A 19,598-nucleotide genomic window follows, 5' to 3' on the forward strand; every position below is an offset into this window, starting at 1 on the left:
ATATATATATATATATATATATATATATAACCGCTACATTGACCTCTATATCAACTCGGTTAGGTCACATCTCGACAAATTCCTATGTTCCATCTCCGAAAGGAAGATACAATCTCGTCCTAACCTCAACAAATCGCAGCACATGGCACTCCAAACCGTGAAGAACAATATCGGCATTGTGGTGAAACCAGCTGACAAGGGAGGAGCCATTGTCATACAAGATTGCGACGACTACACATCGGAGGCACAAAGGCAACTATGCAACGACACGTACTACCTGCAACTCAACTCAGACCCAACAGTAAACCATCACAACGAACTTAACCGCATAATCTCAACCTTTCCTGAACGGCTCCGCCAAACCATCGAACATATCATATCCAAAGCTCCATCACCCGGTTGCTTCTATATGCTCCCCAAAATCCACAAAATGAAGTCAATACCTGGATCCTCTGAATCGACCGCCACCGCCACAATCTATAGCAGAATTTTGTGTCCCAGAGAACACAAACTATGTTTACACAGCATGGTTTGAAATATTACACAACTTCGAACCCTTCGAGTTGCTATAATGAATGTTCCACAAGATTTAATAAAATTCGATCATTCCCTTTTCAAGTCCAAACCAGGCTTCTGTTTATTGATATATGACCTTAAATTTTTATTTGTATGTTTTGAATCAGTGTGTAGTCCTCAGCTTTGACGATATGAGAAGGCGGTTAAATAAAATGCCACCTTTTCAACACTACATGTGTTCGTGAGATACCTGTGTTTAGGACTGTTAAAAGTCTTATCTAAAAAACCAATTCTCTCGTCAAAAACAGAATACAGAAAACATAAAGGGGATGTCCCGACATTTTCATCAATATGTAGCAATCAATTTCATTGAATATGTCCGATGCCAAGAGTTTTCTTATCATCCTACCACTTGCTTTCCTCTAACCATCCCCGTGAACGTTTGTGCCACTGTTTCAAATCATACCGACTCACCACCGGCAAAGTCAATTTCTCGACACAATGTCACCTCATCGTCTGGGCCGTAAACAAACTCAAAGTCTGGGTTGGCTGCGGGATCTTTCTCCATTTGAAGACACAGATACGTGTAGTCTGCCAGAGTTGCATCCATATCCAAACTGAAATTCAAGTCAAAAGGAGGGGGGGGGGGGGGCATTAGATTGTTGCAATGTGAACATCTTAACATCATTCCGCAGTTGTCTTAAAAGTGTGGATTACCAATTTAGTTTGGTCTTACCATTTCTTATGACTGACACTGACAGGGCAAGAAATGATACGGTTTTGATCAGCTCTTCCAGTCCTCCTCCTTGTGAAGAGAAGAACTAGAAATCATGCTAAACATATCAAGATACCATCTGATATATTATGATACATAATGGTGTATCACATACATTATAGGCTACAGAAATATGTCATTGCATACCCTCTCCGTCCTGTTTGAATCACATACTTCTCTAACTCCACAAAGCCATTGCAAAATCTTCCGCCGTACTCCTCAAAACGTCCCCATCGGTTTAGGAACTATAAAGCTGATGCTATGTATTAAATTTTTAAGGGGACTCACTCAACAGGAATAGAAAACTGGAGCAATCCACCAGGTGTAAAATCCTGTGCTGCTTGGTCTTGACTGATCATTACACTTGGAAATACTTCCAGCTGACTGGTCCCTTCAGCGTCGTTGCTAGCGTATAGGGTCGCCTTCCACAAACGAGAGTCGGGGCTGGCCGAGATCCTTGATGGGGCAGTTCCAGAAGCAGTCAATTTGGAAGCGACAGATGTGACAGTTCTTCTTCCAGGGACAGCGGCATATTCAAACTGGATTTCGTAACCGTCAAATATGGCCTGACTTCGAGCTTCAGAAGTATTGTAAGACAGTAGCACCATGGATAAGCTCAGGGTTTCACTTACTTTATCCCCCCCCCCACGAACCCCACTGTGGATGTCAGAGTTGTCCACGTACCCCCAACTTTCCGAGACACTATCTGAGTCATTATTATACTTTAATACGCATAACAGTGCTTCGTTAAAGATCAAGAACATAGGGTAATATTGTAATGGAAAAAAAAACAAGAGATGAACAAATATTTATTTGAAAACTTCAAGATCAGATCAGCTCTGTATCTTCACGACGTACTGTCATGCGTACACCAACTTCACCAAAGTCATGCGGCCTGTGTCTGTTTCATAATTCAGTTATTATCACATGTACGGTACTACTATGGCAACATATGCGTATGGAAGGCGAAAACAGTTTGTCGATAGGTTCGACTGTTGTACATTACTAAATGATATGATATATCAGATTTTAGTTCAACAAAAGGTACTTTTGACTTTCAGAAACGTCTCACGAACCCCCTGGGATGGACTCACACACCCCCTGGGGGTTCATGCAACCCAGTAAGGGAACCCCTGGATTAGCTGATATAACTTGTTCTTCTGCTGCCTATTCAGAGTTGTGCTTGATTTTATAAATACAAGTTCTCAGTATGGTTCATAACTTCCACGAGGTTCTTTCTTCTAATTTGTCAGACTTTGGGGTAGCAAAAGCAAATGCCTCAGTAAAAACAACGGTTTTGATATTGACAGTATATATTATAAACTTATGCACGTATGGCATAATTGAAAGCTCATATTATTTGCCTGAAACCTACGTGACATTTAAAACAGAAATACCTAAACAGTGTCGAATGTGTATATACGTCTAATCCTTAAATGTGTTATTATTAGTACTATAGAATATCATTACAAGTGTTAGTAGAACTTAACTTGGGTGGTCTTGGTGTCTTGAGACCGGTGAGTCTCCTTCGTCAATTCTTCCTTTATTAGTTTTAATCTCGGTCTTTGTCTTACAGTAATGTGATTTGGCACAGTCGTTGAATTAGACATCACTTTTCCATGCATTAAATCCAATTCCAACTAAAGCCAGCTTGTGAACAGCGTCATGGTGTGCATGCAAGTTTTTCTATGAGGTTATGTGCACTATGCACCCTTCCTCTTGCATGTGTGATGGCTTAGAGTAGACTTCCCAGGTTTAATTTAACAGATATGTATTGTCCGAACATGTGAAATTTAACAAAATACAGCTTTAATGTCGTTTTTTAAAGAAACCACTGCTGTATACTATACATACCTTGGAGTTCTTCTGGATATTCAATTTGAGGAACTGAAAAGAACAAAGTGATTTGATTACTTTAACAGCTAGCTGAAAAATGTTAACAAATACCGAAGGAAGAGCAACTATATCATCAAGAATCTGAGGGTTAGTTAACAAACAAACAAACAAACAATAATTAAATATATACATATATAGAAAGCGGGAGGCCCGTTTTCGATTCCCGGTGGAGGTGGAATGTTGTCACTGTTCTGGATTTTCCAACTCAATACGATCTCAATTATATATAAATATATATATATATATATATATATATATATATATATATAAATATATATATATATATATATATATATATATATATATATATATATATATATATATATATATATATATATATATAAATATATATATATATATATATAAATATATATATATATATATATATATATAAATATATATATATATATATATACATATACATATATATATATATATATATATATATATATATATATATATATATATATATATATATATATATATATATATATATATATATATATATATATATATATATATATATAATATGTTCCACAAGATTCAATAAATTCGATTCCCTTTTCCAAGTCCAAACTAGGCTTCCGTTTATTGATATATGACATTAAATTTGTATTCGTATGTTTTGAATCAGTGTGTAGTCCTCAGCTTTTTAAATAAAATCGCACCGTTATAAACTCTACATGTGTTCTTGAGATACCTACTGTGTCTAGGGCTGTTAAAAGTCTTATCTAAAATACCAATTCTCTCGTCAGAAACAGAATACAGAAAACATAAAGGGGAAGTCCCGACATTTTCATCAAATAGTCATATGTAGCAATCAATTTCATAAAATATGTCCGATGCCAAGAGTTTCCTTATCATCCTACCACCTGCTTTCCTCTAACCCTCTCCGTGAAAGTTTGTGCCACTATTTCAAATCATTCCGACTCACCACCGGCAAAGTCAATTTCTCGACACAATGTCACCTCATCGTCTGGGCCGTAAACAAACTCAAAGTCTGGGTTGGCGGAGGGATCTTTCTCCATTTTAAGACACAGATACGTGTAGTCTGCCAGACTTGCATCCATATCCAAACTGAATTCCATGAAAAACCAAAACAAATTTCCCAGGTGGTAAAAATATAATATATATCAAGTATCTATAAAGGAATAAAGATAACCAAATAAGCTGCAGTCTACTTTCTGACCTACAACATCACCAGGCTTTTCGTTATCATTCATACCATTTAGATCAGAACGTTAACGAATCTACGCCATTGGCTGTCTATTTATTGCTAGCCACCCATCCCCCTCCCATCCTAACCCCCCCCCCCGACCTCCTAAAGACATTGATATATTCAATCTGTATCATAGAGTGAACAGGAAGTTAAGATCGCTATTCGAAATTGGTATATTTTGAAAATCGAAGCGGCCATTCCATAAGATCTGCAGGTATGGCATCTATAGATCTTGATACGTCTATCTGATCTCACACCGCTATGACCATGGGCGGCGATCATGGGGGGGGGGGGGGACGGGGACATGTCCCCCCAATATTTTAGGTGGGGGACATAGTATCTAATATCCCCCCAATATTTGGTGGCATAGTTGTTTTGTGTTGATATAAATAGAAAATAATTCGTAAGATTATTTTTACAAATCATCATTGGCGGCGGTGGCTAAAACTTCATCCAACACATGCTGCATGAGGTAAATGACTCTTCGTGGTCATTTCTGTGACCTGTGACCGTATAGCATGTTGTCACTCATGATTATTATCATAATGTCTGTACATCTCTTGTGTATGAGTGTAAGTACGTACAATCGTATACAGTGACGTAGCCAGGAATTTGAAAGGGGGGAGCACATTTTGCGATCGATATGGAGGAGGGGTCTAAGGGGAGGAGGTGTCCCCCTCCCCTTTGAGATATGTTTGAACAATTGAAGGTCCTTATTTGCGATCTGGTGCAATGTTTTGCCAGTTTCATCATTTTCATATGATACCATATTATCAGCAGATTTTGTTTCCTGTTTGAATTCTTTTACAGGTTCTTTTACATATTATATCAGAAAGACAAAAATATAGCGCTCTTTAAAAAAATTTCCAGTAGTATAATTCTTTTCTATTGTCCAATGTCTGGACTTTAATACATTTGACGAACTTAACTGATGGACAATATAAACTTTCATATTTTGCAAGATAGCCAGATGTGCAGTGCCCTAAAAACAAATATCGTTATAGCAGTGTAATAATTATTTATAGGAAGTGCGTATCACGTACGATTGCTGGCTTAGTATTCATAACATGCTGTTCGTGCAACAACTTGGGACGTATCATAGAAAGGATGAGAACGAACGTTGTTGACGTCGTTGAGCATACGGTTCGTGACACTCCATCGAGTGCGGTTAGGTATAGGCAATAGGTATTTTATTACGCAGTGGCCAACTGTAGGCTTGTAATAGGCTATAGGCTAAATTTAGCTAATTGCATCTGCCAAACTAAGTAAGTGCTGAATCAGTCGGTCTGAATGTTACTACGATTATAATCGAGTTAACGGAGCTGACGAGTATTCAAGATCAAAAGAGCACTGACAAATTACCATGCTAAAAAACAACAGTTTAAAAAAAAAATTCGACACTGAAAGGGGGGAGCAGTCGCTCCCCCTGCTCTCCTCTGGCTACGTCCCCGATCGTATATATGATCCACATCGATATGGGTTCACTGGTTTTCCATTTGGCCTGTTTCCTACAAGATTTATAGCCGCAGGCGCGTAGCGAAGGGGGGGGGGGGCGAAGGGCAAGACCCCCTCGAGCATATTTTGTGTATTTTTTATATGATATCGAAGTTTTAAAGTAGCCTTTATAAGAGGTTTTAATATTTGTACACCAATAAATTAACTTTGTCTGAATTTTCGAAAATTCCCTGACCAACATTCTTCATCATACTTCCCTCTACTCGTGCAATTTTGACCGGTCTGCTAGGGGTTGAAGTGGGTTATTCTATATTGGTTGTCCATAGATGAAATTTTGTGCCACATTATGGGTATGTTTTGAAGTGAATTTATTATTCTAATTCTGAACAAATAACGGGCTTAAACCCTTGAAAAGTGTCATTTCTGGTGATCTGGGGGGCTATCAAAACCAGAAATTTTCTTTTACGCTGTGCGCCAACCAATGGTGGCGCTCCGCTTTGATAGTAATTCGCGTCCCCGGTTAGAAAATCCTGGATACGAGCCTGTACCCAAGCAAATGCCCCCCCCCCATATTTGAAACAAATCGCCGCCCCTGGCTATGACCTCTCTTGTCCCTTCCCCAAAACCATAACTCACATAATATCAGTTGAAAGTGGTACTCGAATATCGTGGGATCTGTGCTACACAGTTTTAGATATCATTATGTGTTGCGCTTTGCCAAATATCGGATAACATCCTTCGCCACAATATCCCCAATCTAGCATTTATTATCGCCCTAGGGAAGGAAGACATAACTCAGAAGCAGACTTACTCAGCACCAATAAAAAACCGGAGCAATCCACCAGGTATAAAATCCTGTGCTGCTTGGTATTGACTCAACATTACACTTGGAAATACTTCCAACTGATTGGTTCCATCAGCGTCGTTGCTAGCGTATAAAGTCGCCTTCCACAAACGAGAGTCGGGGCTTGCCGAGATTCTTGATGGGGCAGTTCCAGAAGCAGTCAAGTTGGAAGCCACAGATGTGACAGATCTTCTTCCAGGGACAGCCCGATATTCAAACTGGATTTCGTAACGGTCAAATATGGCCTGACTTCGAGCTTTGGAAGTATTGTAAGACAGTAGCATCATAGATAAGCTCAGGGTTTCCCTAACTTTACCCCCCCCCCACCCCTACGAACCCACTGTGGATGTCAGAGTTGTCCACATACCCCCAACTTTTCGAGACACTACCTGAGTCATTATTATACCATAATACGCATAAGAGTGCTTCGTCAAAGATCAAGAACATATAGTGTAATATTGTAATGAAAAAACAAACGAGAAATGAACAAATATTTATTTGGAAACTTCAAGATCAGATCAGCTCTTTATCTCCACGACGTACTGTCATGCGTACACCAACTTCACCAAAGTCGTGCGGCCTGTTTCTGTTTCATAATTCAGTTATTTATCACATGTACGGTACGGTACGCGTATTTTTCTTTCCAGGACGAACGTGGGCATCGGCCAATCAAATCCCTGGAGTACGGTACTACTATGGCAACATATGCGTATGGAACGCGAAAACAGTTTGTCGATAGGTTCGACTTTTTGTACATTACTAAATTATATGATATATCAGATTTTAGATTTTAAATGATAGATAAGATTTTAGTTCAACAAAAAGTACTCTATTTTTGACTTTCAGAAACGTCTAACGAACCCCCTGGGATGGACTCACGCACCCCTGGGGTTCATGCTCCCCAGTTAGGGACCCCTGGATTAGCTGATATAATTGAATTCTTCTGCTGCCTATTCAGAGTTGTGCTTGTTTTTTTTTTATTAATACAAGTTCTCAGTATGGTTCATAACTTCCACGAGGTTCTTTCTTCTAATTTGTCAGACTTTGAGGTAGCAAAAGCAAATGCCTCAGTGAACAACAACGGTTTTGATATTGACAGTATATATTATAAACTTATGCACGAATGGCATAATTGAAAGCTCATGTTATTTGACTGAAACCTACGTGACATTTAAAGCAGAAATACCGAAACAGTGTCGAATGTGTATATATGTCTAATCCTTAAATGTGTTATTATAAGTACTATAGAATATCATTACAAGTGTTAGTAGAACTTAACTTGGGTGGTCTTGGTGTCTTGAGACCGGTGAGTCTCCTTCGTCAATTCTTCCTTTATTAGTTTGAATCTCAGTCTTTGTTTTACAGGAATGTGATTTGCCAGAGTCGTCAGGGGCGTAGTGAAGGGGTTTTTGTTGGGGGGGGGGGGGCGTGGAGAATTTGATTTGCCGACGGATATGGAAGTGGTGACTGAAATGGGGGAGGGGTTAGAGGGGAGGGGTTTCCCCCTTTTTTTTAGTTTAGAAACGTCCTTAGATGCAATCTGGTGCATAGTTTAAGTCAAATTTGATTTGCCGAGGGATCTGGAAGTGGTGACTGAAATAGGGGAGGGGTCTAAAGGGAGGGGGTGTCCCCCTCCCCTTTTGAAATTTTTTAGTTTTGAAACGTCCTTAGATGCAATCTGGTGCATATTTTAAGTCAAATTTGGCACGGAAGAAGCTCCCGTTCTCCTTTTCTCTATTCAGCTTTCCTTCTTTCTTCCCCTTCCGCTCTTTTCACCTTTTCTCCTTTTGCCGACAGACCCAAAATTTGCCGACAGCGACCAAATTATTGGGGGTGTGACACCCCCCACACCCCCCGCTCGCTACGCCCCTGACAGTCGTTGTTTTAGACATCACTTTTCAATGCTTTGAATCCAATTCCATTTAACATCAGCTTGTGAACAGCGTCATTGTGTGAATACAAGTTTTTCTATGAGGATTATGCGCACTATACATCCTTCCTTTTACACGTGTGATGGCTTAGAGTATACATCTCAGGTTTAATTTAACAGATATGTATTGTCTCAACATGTGAAATTTAACAAATACAGCTTTAGTGTCGTTTTTAAAGAAAACACTGCTGTATACTATACATACCTTGGAGTTCTTCTGGATATTCAATTTGAGGAACTGAAAAGAACAAAGTGATCTGATTACTTTAACAGCTAGCTGAAAAATCTTAACAAATACTGAGGGAAGATCATAATCAAGAATCTGAGGATTACTTAACAAACAAACAAACAATAATTAAATACATACATATATATAAAGCGGGAGGCCCGTTTTCAATTCCCGGTGGAGGCTGGAATGTTGTCACTGTTCTGGATTTTCCAACTCAATACGATCTCAATTATATTTATATACATATATACATGAGATACCTACTGTGTCTAGGGCTGTTAAAAGTCTTATCTAAAATACCAATTCTCTCGTCAGAAACAGAGTACAGAACATAAAGGGGAAGTCCCGACATTTTCATCAAATAATCATATGTAGCAATCAATTTCATAAAATATGTCCGATGCCAAGAGTTTCCTTATCATCCTACCACCTACTTTCCTCTAACCCTTTCCTTGAACGTTTGTGCCACTATTTCAGATCATTCATACTCACCACCGGCAAAGTTAATTTCTCGACACAATGTCACCTCATCGTCTGGGCCGTAAACAAACTCAAAGTCTGGGTTGGCGGAGGGATCTTTCTCCATTTTAAGACACAGATACGTGTAGTCTGCCAGACTTGCATCCATATCCAAACTGAATTCCATGAAAAACCAAAACAAATTTCCCAGGTGGTAAAAATATAATATATATCAAGTATCTCTAAAGGAATAAAGATAACCAAATAAGCTGCAGTCTACTTTCTGACCTACAACATCACCAGGCTTTTCGTTATCATTCATAACATTTATATCAGAACGTTAACGAATCTATGCCATTAGCTGTCTAGTTATTGCTAGCCACCCAACCCCTTCCCATCCTACCCACCACAGTATATCTCACACTGCAATGGCTTCTCTTGTCCCTTCCCCAAAAGCATAACTCACATAATATCAGTTGAAAGATGTACTAGAATATCTTGGGATCTGTGCTACACAGTTTGGACCTCATTATGTGATGCGCTTTGCCAAATATCGGATAACATCCTTCGCCACAATATCCCCAATCTAGAATTTCTTATCGCCATATAAGAAAGGAAGACATAACTCAGAAGCAGACTCACTCAGCACCAATAAAAAACCGGAGCAATCCACCAGGTATAAAATCCTGTGCTGCTTGGTATTGACTCAACATTACACTTGGAAATACTTCCAGCTGACTAGTCCCTTCAGCGTCGTTGCTTGCGTATAGAGTCGCCTTCCACAAACGAGAGTCGGGGCTGGCCGAGATCCTTGATGAGGCAGTTCCAGAAGCAGTCAAGTTGGAAGCGACAGATGTGACAGATCTTCTTCCAGGGACAGCCCGATATTCAAACCGGATTTCGTAACGGTTAAATATAGCCTGTTGAGCTTCTGAAGAATTGGAAAGACAGTGTATAAATGATTACGTCAATAAATTTTAGCAGAATAATAATTCCTTTACTTGATATAATTTGATCCTCTTTAGTATTTTTTGTTATAGAGATGTGCTTGTGCTTTCATCATGATGATATATCACATCTCCCGTTACACCAATTAATCTGGTTGCAAACTATACCACTGGAATGGTGAACGATGATCTTTACAATCTTTAGACAATCGGCGTATAGATGTTCTACATGCCATTTACATTTCCGATTTAAGAGCACAATTAATGTCGAATTCCACATATTTACACTTGATTACAAAATATATCCTTTTTTGTTGCATTTAAGAAAACTGAATGTTATAAAAACTTGAGATTGTAACTCCCCCCCCCCTCCTCCCCTCCATCTTTACCATCCATATTTGATTTAATAATGTAACTTTAATTACATCGAAAACAAATGACTCAGTCATGATCTAAACTGCACACAAGTTGTTGTCTTAAGATTTGAGACTGCAAGTCTTTGGGCCTACAGAACACTCATTGTGACTGACTTGAAACTATAACCATGGTTGATCAGTGATAGGACATTGCTCAGACTTTAACTCCGATCCACTCAAGCAGGAACACATAACTTACTAGTGTTACAATTCAATTAAAACCTTCATGCAAGCACCACTTTCCTCATCATGAAGATGGTTTGTTATGCATTCCCAGAATATCCTTGCAATGTAGACCTTTGTATATATTAACCCCCCAAAATAATGTCGATCTGTGGATGTTTGTTTCTATTAGAGTTGTCAGCAAAATTACAAAAGAAGGCTGTTCAATATTTCACTGACAATGCAACAAGGCCTTGACATTTTTGATAGCGCACATTCGTGGATTAACGTATGTTTGACCTACAATCCTGCAACTGCAAAATATGTTTTCGAAATTGTATAAGATACTTTAATAATGATAATAATAACAACAAGTTTGTCCACCAACCATGCGTGAATAAAAAATATAATGTTATCACACGTCCACCTTCTGAGCGGCAAAAGTATGTGAAGTGATTAGACCGGTGTACTGTCACATCCGGTTACACTCTATCAGGTGTAGACCGGTCTACCGTCTGATCTCAGTAAATTCATGAAGTTTACAGGCCCAATATATGAATCTGAAATGGAGACCAGTCTACAGTCTCATCTGGATATGGATCTGAAGTATAGACCAGTCTACCGTCTCATCTGGATATGAATCTGAAGTGTAGACCAGTCTACCGTCTCATCTGGATATGAATCTGAAGTGTAGACTAGTCTACCGTCTTATCTGGATATGAATCTGAAGTGTAGACCAGTCTACCGTCTCATCTGGATATGAACCTGAAGTGTAGACCAGTCTACCGTCTCATCTGGATATGAATATGAAGTGTAGACCAGTCTACCGTCTCATCTGGATATGAATATGAAGTGTAGACCAGTCTACCGTCTCATCTGGATATGAATCTGAAGTGCAGACCAGTCTACCGTCTCATCTGGATATGAATCTGAAGTGCAGACAAGTCTACCGTCTCATCTGGATATGAATCTGAAGTATAGACCAGTCTACCGTCTCATCTGGATATGAATCTGAAGTATAGGCCAGTCTACCGTCTCATCTGGATATGAATCTGAAGTATAGACCAGTCTACCGTCTTATCTGGATATGAATCTGAAGTATAGACCAGTCTACCGTCTCATCTGGATATGAATCTGAAGTGCAGACAAGTCTACCGTCTCATCTGGATATGAATCTGAAGTATAGACCAGTCTACCGTCTCATCTGGATATGAATCTGAAGTATAGACCAGTCTACCGTCTCATCTGGATATGAATCTGAAGTATAGACCAGTCTACCGTCTCATCTGGATATGAATCTGAAGTGCAGACAAGTCTACCGTCTCATCTGGATATGAATCTGAAGTGCAGACCAGTCTACCGTCTCATCTGGATATGAATCTGAAGTATAGACCAGTCTACCGTCTCATCTGGATATGAATCTGAAGTATAGACCAGTCTACCGTCTCATCTGGATATGAATCTGAAGTATAGACCAGTCTACCGTCTCATCTGGATATGAATCTGAAGTATAGACCAGTCTACCGTCTCATCTGGATATGAATCTGAAGTGCAGACAAGTCTACCGTCTCATCTGGATATGAATCTGAAGTATAGACCAGTCTACCGTCTCATCTGGATATGAATCTGAAGTATAGACCAGTCTACCGTCTCATCTGGATATGAATCTGAAGTATAGACCAGTCTACCGTCTCATCTGGATATGAATCTGAAGTATAGACCAGTCTACCGTCTCATCTGGATATGAATCTGAAGTGTAGACCAGTCTACCGTCTCATCTGGATATGAATCTGAAGTATAGACCAGTCTACCGTCTCATCATAAATTCATGCCTGTATCGGTATACGGTCTGATCTGACAATTTTCAATGAAGATTATATACATAACATATACAGAAAGGTGTACCGTGGGGTTCCATATGTGAATACGTGCAGTAGGCCATTCGCTACTGTCATAAATTGGATATGTTGACCCAGATCCCTTTAGGTGACGAAGCTGAAAAACCATCTGGTAGGCTGGATGTATCTCATGTTCATAATGGTCTACCCGTGACACCGTCAAGATCCACTCACGGACAATAAGATCAAGGCCTATCTAAGGATATCACACTATATACGTATCTATCGAACACATGGACCAAAAACGAATTCCATGTGGGTAGAATTGGTGGAACTCGTTCAGTGGTAACACTGTGTTCTGGTATTTAACAAGGCTGGAGATGAAAAGTATCATGAAACTATCATGTTTCCAAGCTGGTCGATATATTAAAATCTCATATCAATGTATAGCACATAATTAATTGCATTAGCACGATGGTACATCAGCATAGTAGTACCTTAGCACATGTAGTACACTATGAAACGTGTCCTTATAAGTCACGTTTCAGTTCATAAGTCAAGCATTTTAATTTTGCAATTTAGCTGTTTGCAAATGCTCAACACTGACAGACTATGAAAAGTGTCTGGGCGACGAATTTATCCATCATTTAATTAAAGTTATATCAATTACTCATTTATGGATCTACTTGGTGAAAGTCTAAGAAGTGTGTCGCGCTTCATTTCAACCATACTTGGCACACTTTTGGTCTACCGAATGTAAGAACGCAAGCTTCTTTAAAACTTTTCCATTTCAGAAGTTTCATCCGTGCGATTAGAAATATTAAATATACTTTTTAAGAAATGTCACTCAGGAAAGAACCTGGGCACGAAAACCAAACAACCGAACGACTGATCCGCTCTCAACCCCCTTGCATCCCCCTTGCATCGAGACTGACTGCGTGATCATCGTCAGGTGTGTATAATGAATATAATCTAGAAATATTTAGCCCGTACTAAAAGAAAACAGTCACCTAGGCCCAAAGATCATAACTCAGTGATGTATGTGTCGAACGATTTTTACATCTGGTGAACTGAGTTAAATGTTTTGTGACACGTTTGACCTGTCAACAAACAACATCGAATTGGTAGTGGGTGTGCGTGAAATGATAGACTGTTTACAGCGCTTCATATATCATTCATGTGCACCTGCCAAAATCACTTTAGGTGAATGTCAGTCGCTCTCCGTTGGGGCGGAAGTAAAGTAAATCGCAAGCGAAGTTATTTCCCACTGTCTAACATGCTACATGTTTAGCAACCAATCGGTGGTGCTGTAAAGGTCATGTGATATCTTCAAAAATTCTATAACCCCTTCCGTCATCAAATATGGAAAAAACTGTAGGATAGTCTGCGGGAACTCGTTTGGCAGAAACTAAATAGGCTTCAACGTAGCAGGTGTCTGGAATGATTTCCATTCAGTCTGGGAAAACTGTTGCGTTGAGATCGAAAAATTGACCATATTTATAGCGTAATTCAATGTGTCTTAAAATGCACCGTTTGTCTAACCGTCTAAACTTACATTTTGTCTGGGGGTGGGGGGGGGGGGGCGGGACACCCAGACTGCCCCTACACGGGTCCCAACCTATACAACGACATCAGGGCCACACCATGCACCTCCTCCATATACTCCTTCATTCGTCTCTACCCTAGTACCATAAATCATAATAAATCAGTCGGGAAATTTAGTGTTTCGGCACGGTGAACATCTATTGGTGATGGTGGACCAAGCCAGCCTCACTTTGTGGGTGACTATTCTTAAAAAGAAAGTACTTTTATTTATTTCAAGTTTTCTTTTTTTTAAATCTTCGGCTATAGTTGTTCCCAAGTCCCTCTGATCACATGATTGGGTAGAAACATATACAAGTAGAGGGAAACATACCCCCCTCCCTCCCCCCTCCCTCCCCCTCCCTCCTCCCAAAAAAACTGTGAATAGAGAAACCACAAAAAACGAATTCTTTTCTTTAATATTTAAATTTGAGAAGTTGCGATTTTGATTGCCCTTTCCATTTCTTGTAAACCTCATCGACTGTGGAGGGGTCTATATACGAATTCTGAATCTCTTTTACGATTTTTCTACGGTGAAACCTTGCTACTGTTCCTTACGGTATTGCTCCCTCCATCTGTTAATGCAGGTGACCGACGGTTACTCTAAGAGAAGAGAGTCATGCAGTGCATGGGAGAGGATACACGAGAGTACTACCGTATACAGACAGGGATATGAAGGGAGTGACCTCGAGGGACAGGTCGAGACCCGGGGAAAGTTGTATCACCAAACTCGAGCCCCCTTATTTCTTCCTTAAGTATTATATGAGAAAACAATATTCTTCTTCCCATATTTCTCCTGGTCTCAGTCATTGACTCCGGGTCGCGGGTTGTAGAACCCATGCCCCCATCCTCCCCTTACCCTCACCTCCCGATCTTTCCATGCCTGTTTATGGGTGGGGAAGGAAAAATTCGCCTGATGGGACTTGTTCAATTTATTTTGAATTACGTTCTGCGTCTCTCTGGCATAGAATAACCAATGTTCGTGGAAAAGGCGGTCTTACTTGGTTGAAAGGATAAATAATATATTTAAAACATCAATTAATTGACTGCAATACTTACTACTACCATTAGGTTACTTCGCTGTGTAACAGAAAACGCAATAGGAACACGTAAGGCATTTTGGGCATCACATTGTAACATTTTCTTTATTGTGCATTAGAAATATGCCCAGAACAAATAGTGTCGATTAAATTCGATGGTTCACTTAACAACAAGAACATTTTGGTTGAATTCCTAAAATTTATGAAAAAATGTATTAAAATTAACATTTAAGCCTGTCATGCAGAGAAAACGATGCCACCGTCGAATTTGGTCTTCAATGAGAATTCCAGAAATTTATCATAGTTCAAAATTTAATAGTTTAATATACAAGAAAAGTTTTAGAAGAATGTTACTATCACAAACATTTTTACTTCTTGTCTTAGAATATGAATTAGCTGACGAAAGTCATCCTTAATTGAAAGGACATGTAGTTAGCCCAGAAACGGGGAATGATAAAACCACAGATCCAGGAAGCAAATGTCAAAGGTCAACCGTGTCATTGTCAACAATGTGAGACGTCGAAGCCACCTCACATTATGACCCCCCCTCACATAATGAACTCTTCGGGGAGCCAGGGTTACACGAGCTGTAATTTCAAACCACTTTTATTTCCCATTGTGAACGATACATAATTCATGTAGTATATAAGAAACAAAGCGCTCGCCCTGCGTGACTACCGTCTGCTCGGGTAATGTTGAGACTCCATCCAAAAAAAAGGAGAGAACATATCTATATCCAGGGCAGAGATAATTACGGAAGCGTAGAAGGGACATTGCATTGACGAGTTACCGACTTGACAAAACGACAGTTATCTGCAAATTGACGAGTTGACGAGATGGTAACGTGACAAAATTCCGAAAATTGACGTTTTGACGAGATAACGGATCTCGCCAATGCATCAATTTTCTGCAAATAGACGAGTTGCAAACTTACTACCATCTCGACAAAATGACAAAATTCAGAAAATTGATGCATTGACGAGATCCGTTATCTCGTAAAAGTTTCCAACAGAAAAAACCCCGTTTTTTCTGTATTTTCTTTTCCCTTTTATTTGGGGGTTGGGAGGTGGGGGCGGGTGAACTAAACAACACTTGGATATAGTTGAAAATGGAATTGTACGTTCACTACAGTCGAATATCAGGACGATTTCATAACTTGAGAGAGCATACAGTCGCTTTTGTACGAAGCTCTAGAGAGGACATGGTAAATTATAAATCCCGTTTTACTATTTATTACCAGCAAATATCATTGAGTTGCTCAGTGGCGTGCACAGTATGTCGAAGTTATGGTGTGTGGGTCGGGGGGGGGGCGATTCAAAATTCCACGACTGATTAAGGAATATGGCTGAACCTTTGTGGAAGGGCAAGAGGCGAATGAAAGATTTTATAGAAGGCGGTTGCACTTGGGTCATTGTAGACGGTACTAGTATAGGGGGGGGGGGGGTCCAACCTATATAGCAAAACATTAAAGTTTTAAACGTCAAATGCTACATTCCGAAATTTAGGTCCATACAAGTAGCTCTAATAAATAATAAGAAACTCTAAATTCTCGCCGACACATTTAGGTAATGACTTGAATCCTTATGGGAGTGCCAGATGTGAATAACGTATTTTATACTGGAGTGGTGCCGCCGTGGAGTCATTGTAGCCAACTTCCATGTATGGGTGGTCTTGGGCTATATCCCCCCAGAAAAGAATTACAAAGTTAGATGTTAAATGGAATTCTCTGAGGCATATTTAGACTATAATATAGGCTCTCATAAGTACCTCTATAAACGGAAGGTTAAGCTAATAAATAATAATAAATTCAAATATTTCCCCAGCTGAGTAAGGTAGGCCGGAGCTGAATCTTATCTTTATGTGAGGGCCAGAAGCGAATAAATCCTTTTAGAATGGAGGGGTTATTTTCCTGGGATCATAGAAGCCATCTCCCACGTAGCGGGTTGAGGGTCCTTCCCCGGAAACAAAAAGAACATTTAGACGTCAAATGATGCATTCTTAGGCTAATTTAGACTATAATTTAGGTCTATAGAAGTAGCCATTAAGGCAAGGTTTAGTCAAATAAATACTTTGTGTAAGGTTTAAAGGAAGGGGATGGGGGAGGGAACATCCGTGGTAGGGGTCCTTTTCCTCTCCCCGGCAGAATGCAAAACCCCCGACTGAAATATTTCCCCCGACTGACGATCGGGGGTGGCCAATGTCCCGCCCCACCCCGATCCCCACCACACCGACCGGCCCCTACCTCTTGAGCACGTCACTTGGGCTTCGTTCATATGCCTGTAAAGTAACTGATGCATGGTGTTGAAATTCAGGAAATTCCAGGTGAGAACTAGATTTTAGCCATTAGATAGACCTGTTTGCATGATGTGTTGCTCATATTAACAGTCTTCTTGACGGCGATAGCCCGAGCCACATATACATATATACATGTGCATTATATGAGCAATGATTTTACCTTATAGACGTAACGTCAGCTTTCAACCCAATTTACCTATACTAGCACTTTTAGGTGAGTGGGGTTCGGGTTCACCTACTTGTGTGAAAATTTCAGAGTCTGAAATGCTAAATCATGATGGATTGCTTATGGGAGAAACACCCGTCACACTCATCACTGAAATGTACACAAACTTAGCACTGATGCCATGTTTCATTGAACAAGTGTGAATAATACAGACAAGGCGACGGGCCCACAGAGGGCACATGTCCCTCCCTCGCCTCCCCCCATCGTCCCTAACCCCCACCCCCTCCTCACAAACCTAACAGTACCTTTTAAAAACAATTAGAACGTTCATTGTCAATGAAAGTCATCTTTTCCCCATTTTTGTAATCCATAACGGCCCTTTGGTCGTGTTTATTTTTATTGATCATTAATAAGTGCCCGTTTGTTTTTATTCAAAAAAGTTACCATTTGTTGAAAATGAACGTTTTTGAACTTAAAAAAGGTTTGTTAAGAACATTTCAAATACAACTATTTTCGGTACCCAGCGATCTAGTTTACAGGGGAACTTAATGGGTTTATTTTTTATTTTCATTTAAAAAGCAATTTGGAATAGATCCGTAATAGACAGACGTGAAAGTAAATATTAGCACAACCTTATACGTGTAGAGTAATCAATAAAGACCTAGCGTATAGCCTACAACCCTTTCACCATTTTACGTCTGAAATCTTCTGGGGGAGGACTCCCACACATGGGAGTCGGCTTCAGACACCTCAGAGCCATACCCCTACGTTTTAAAATCCTGAATTCCGCCCCTGCTTCATGCCTCATAACAATTAATAATTATCTTGTGACATGTTAATAAACTTTACTTTATACACATTCAGACACAATTAAAGCTAGGAATATGTTACGAATAGTCTAAATTTATAATAAAAAACAAAACATGGAAAATGAAAATCAATTCAAAGTTGACCACTTTAAGCAGCAAAACAATATTGCTAACTTGTTCATTAGCAATATCTAGTACACATAAAAGAAACTCACCAACCGCAGACACCAAGCAGATTATTAAGATAGGAAATAATCTAAGAGACTCCATTTTAATGGCAAGAATCACTCGAAGCAGAGCTGATAGCGAAACTTGCAGGTCAAGTTGTTCCTTTCGGGTTTGCCGTCCCTCAACCAAGATTGCCAGGTGCCTTGATCCTTTATATACCAAGCTTTCATGAAGAACAAGTACCGATTTAAATCATACAGGGCATATGGAACGCCCACCGTTTTCTCAGAACAATGCATTTTGTTATGGTTTTCATCGCAACCTTTTTGACCTTTTGACATTTAATTTTTAATACATGAAAAGAGTTGTTTTCCAACCTCATATTTTATTCTTATTTCATATTTCTTAACAGACGAGGTTTATTTTTCTTTCTTCTTCTTTTTCTTAAATTCACATTTTTTTTATTTCTTGTTATATTAATAAGCATAAAAGTAAGACAAGTAAAGCAACTCATTGAAATGTTTTTATTAGGTCAATCATGGCATGTATTGAATACCTATACGTAATTCTTGACAGCTCAACTTTTGCTATATTTTGTTCAGTCAAATACATGTTATTGTATGGCCTTGCTATGATGATCATTAAAAAAACTTTACCGTCAAATCACGTATGTTTTACAACCTGTGCATGGTATGATGGATGTATATGTTTATGAAGAAGTAAAAACACATTTGGGGATTCAGTTTTGATAACGGCTGTCCGTTGATATCATGCCCTCGCACTCTCATCTGTTTTAGTATAGAATTTCCCGTTGGAGACGGAAAGAGATAATCCTCTCACATATTGGCCAGAA

General features: G+C 39.4%; 1 protein-coding gene across 1 annotated transcript in view; it reads right to left on the minus strand.

Moving 5' to 3' along the window:
* The window catches only part of LOC139980454 (uncharacterized), a 44,647-nt gene extending 25,695 nt beyond the window's left edge, over nucleotides 1-18,952 (minus strand). Inside the window, exons 1-9 of the mRNA XM_071992051.1 lie at nucleotides 18,793-18,952; nucleotides 9,966-10,254; nucleotides 9,357-9,499; nucleotides 8,841-8,873; nucleotides 6,673-6,961; nucleotides 4,122-4,264; nucleotides 3,146-3,178; nucleotides 1,580-1,868; nucleotides 991-1,133 (exon numbers count right to left, since the gene is read on the minus strand). Coding sequence (XP_071848152.1) covers nucleotides 991-1,133; nucleotides 1,580-1,868; nucleotides 3,146-3,178; nucleotides 4,122-4,264; nucleotides 6,673-6,961; nucleotides 8,841-8,873; nucleotides 9,357-9,499; nucleotides 9,966-10,254; nucleotides 18,793-18,847 — 1,417 coding nt within the window. The 5' untranslated portion in view covers nucleotides 18,848-18,952. The remainder of the gene's footprint in view (nucleotides 1-990; nucleotides 1,134-1,579; nucleotides 1,869-3,145; nucleotides 3,179-4,121; nucleotides 4,265-6,672; nucleotides 6,962-8,840; nucleotides 8,874-9,356; nucleotides 9,500-9,965; nucleotides 10,255-18,792) is intronic.
* Nucleotides 18,953-19,598: the final 646 nt, after the last annotated feature.

This window comes from Apostichopus japonicus, chromosome 15, assembly GCF_037975245.1.
Source record: "Apostichopus japonicus isolate 1M-3 chromosome 15, ASM3797524v1, whole genome shotgun sequence".
NCBI lineage: Eukaryota > Metazoa > Echinodermata > Holothuroidea > Aspidochirotida > Stichopodidae > Apostichopus > Apostichopus japonicus.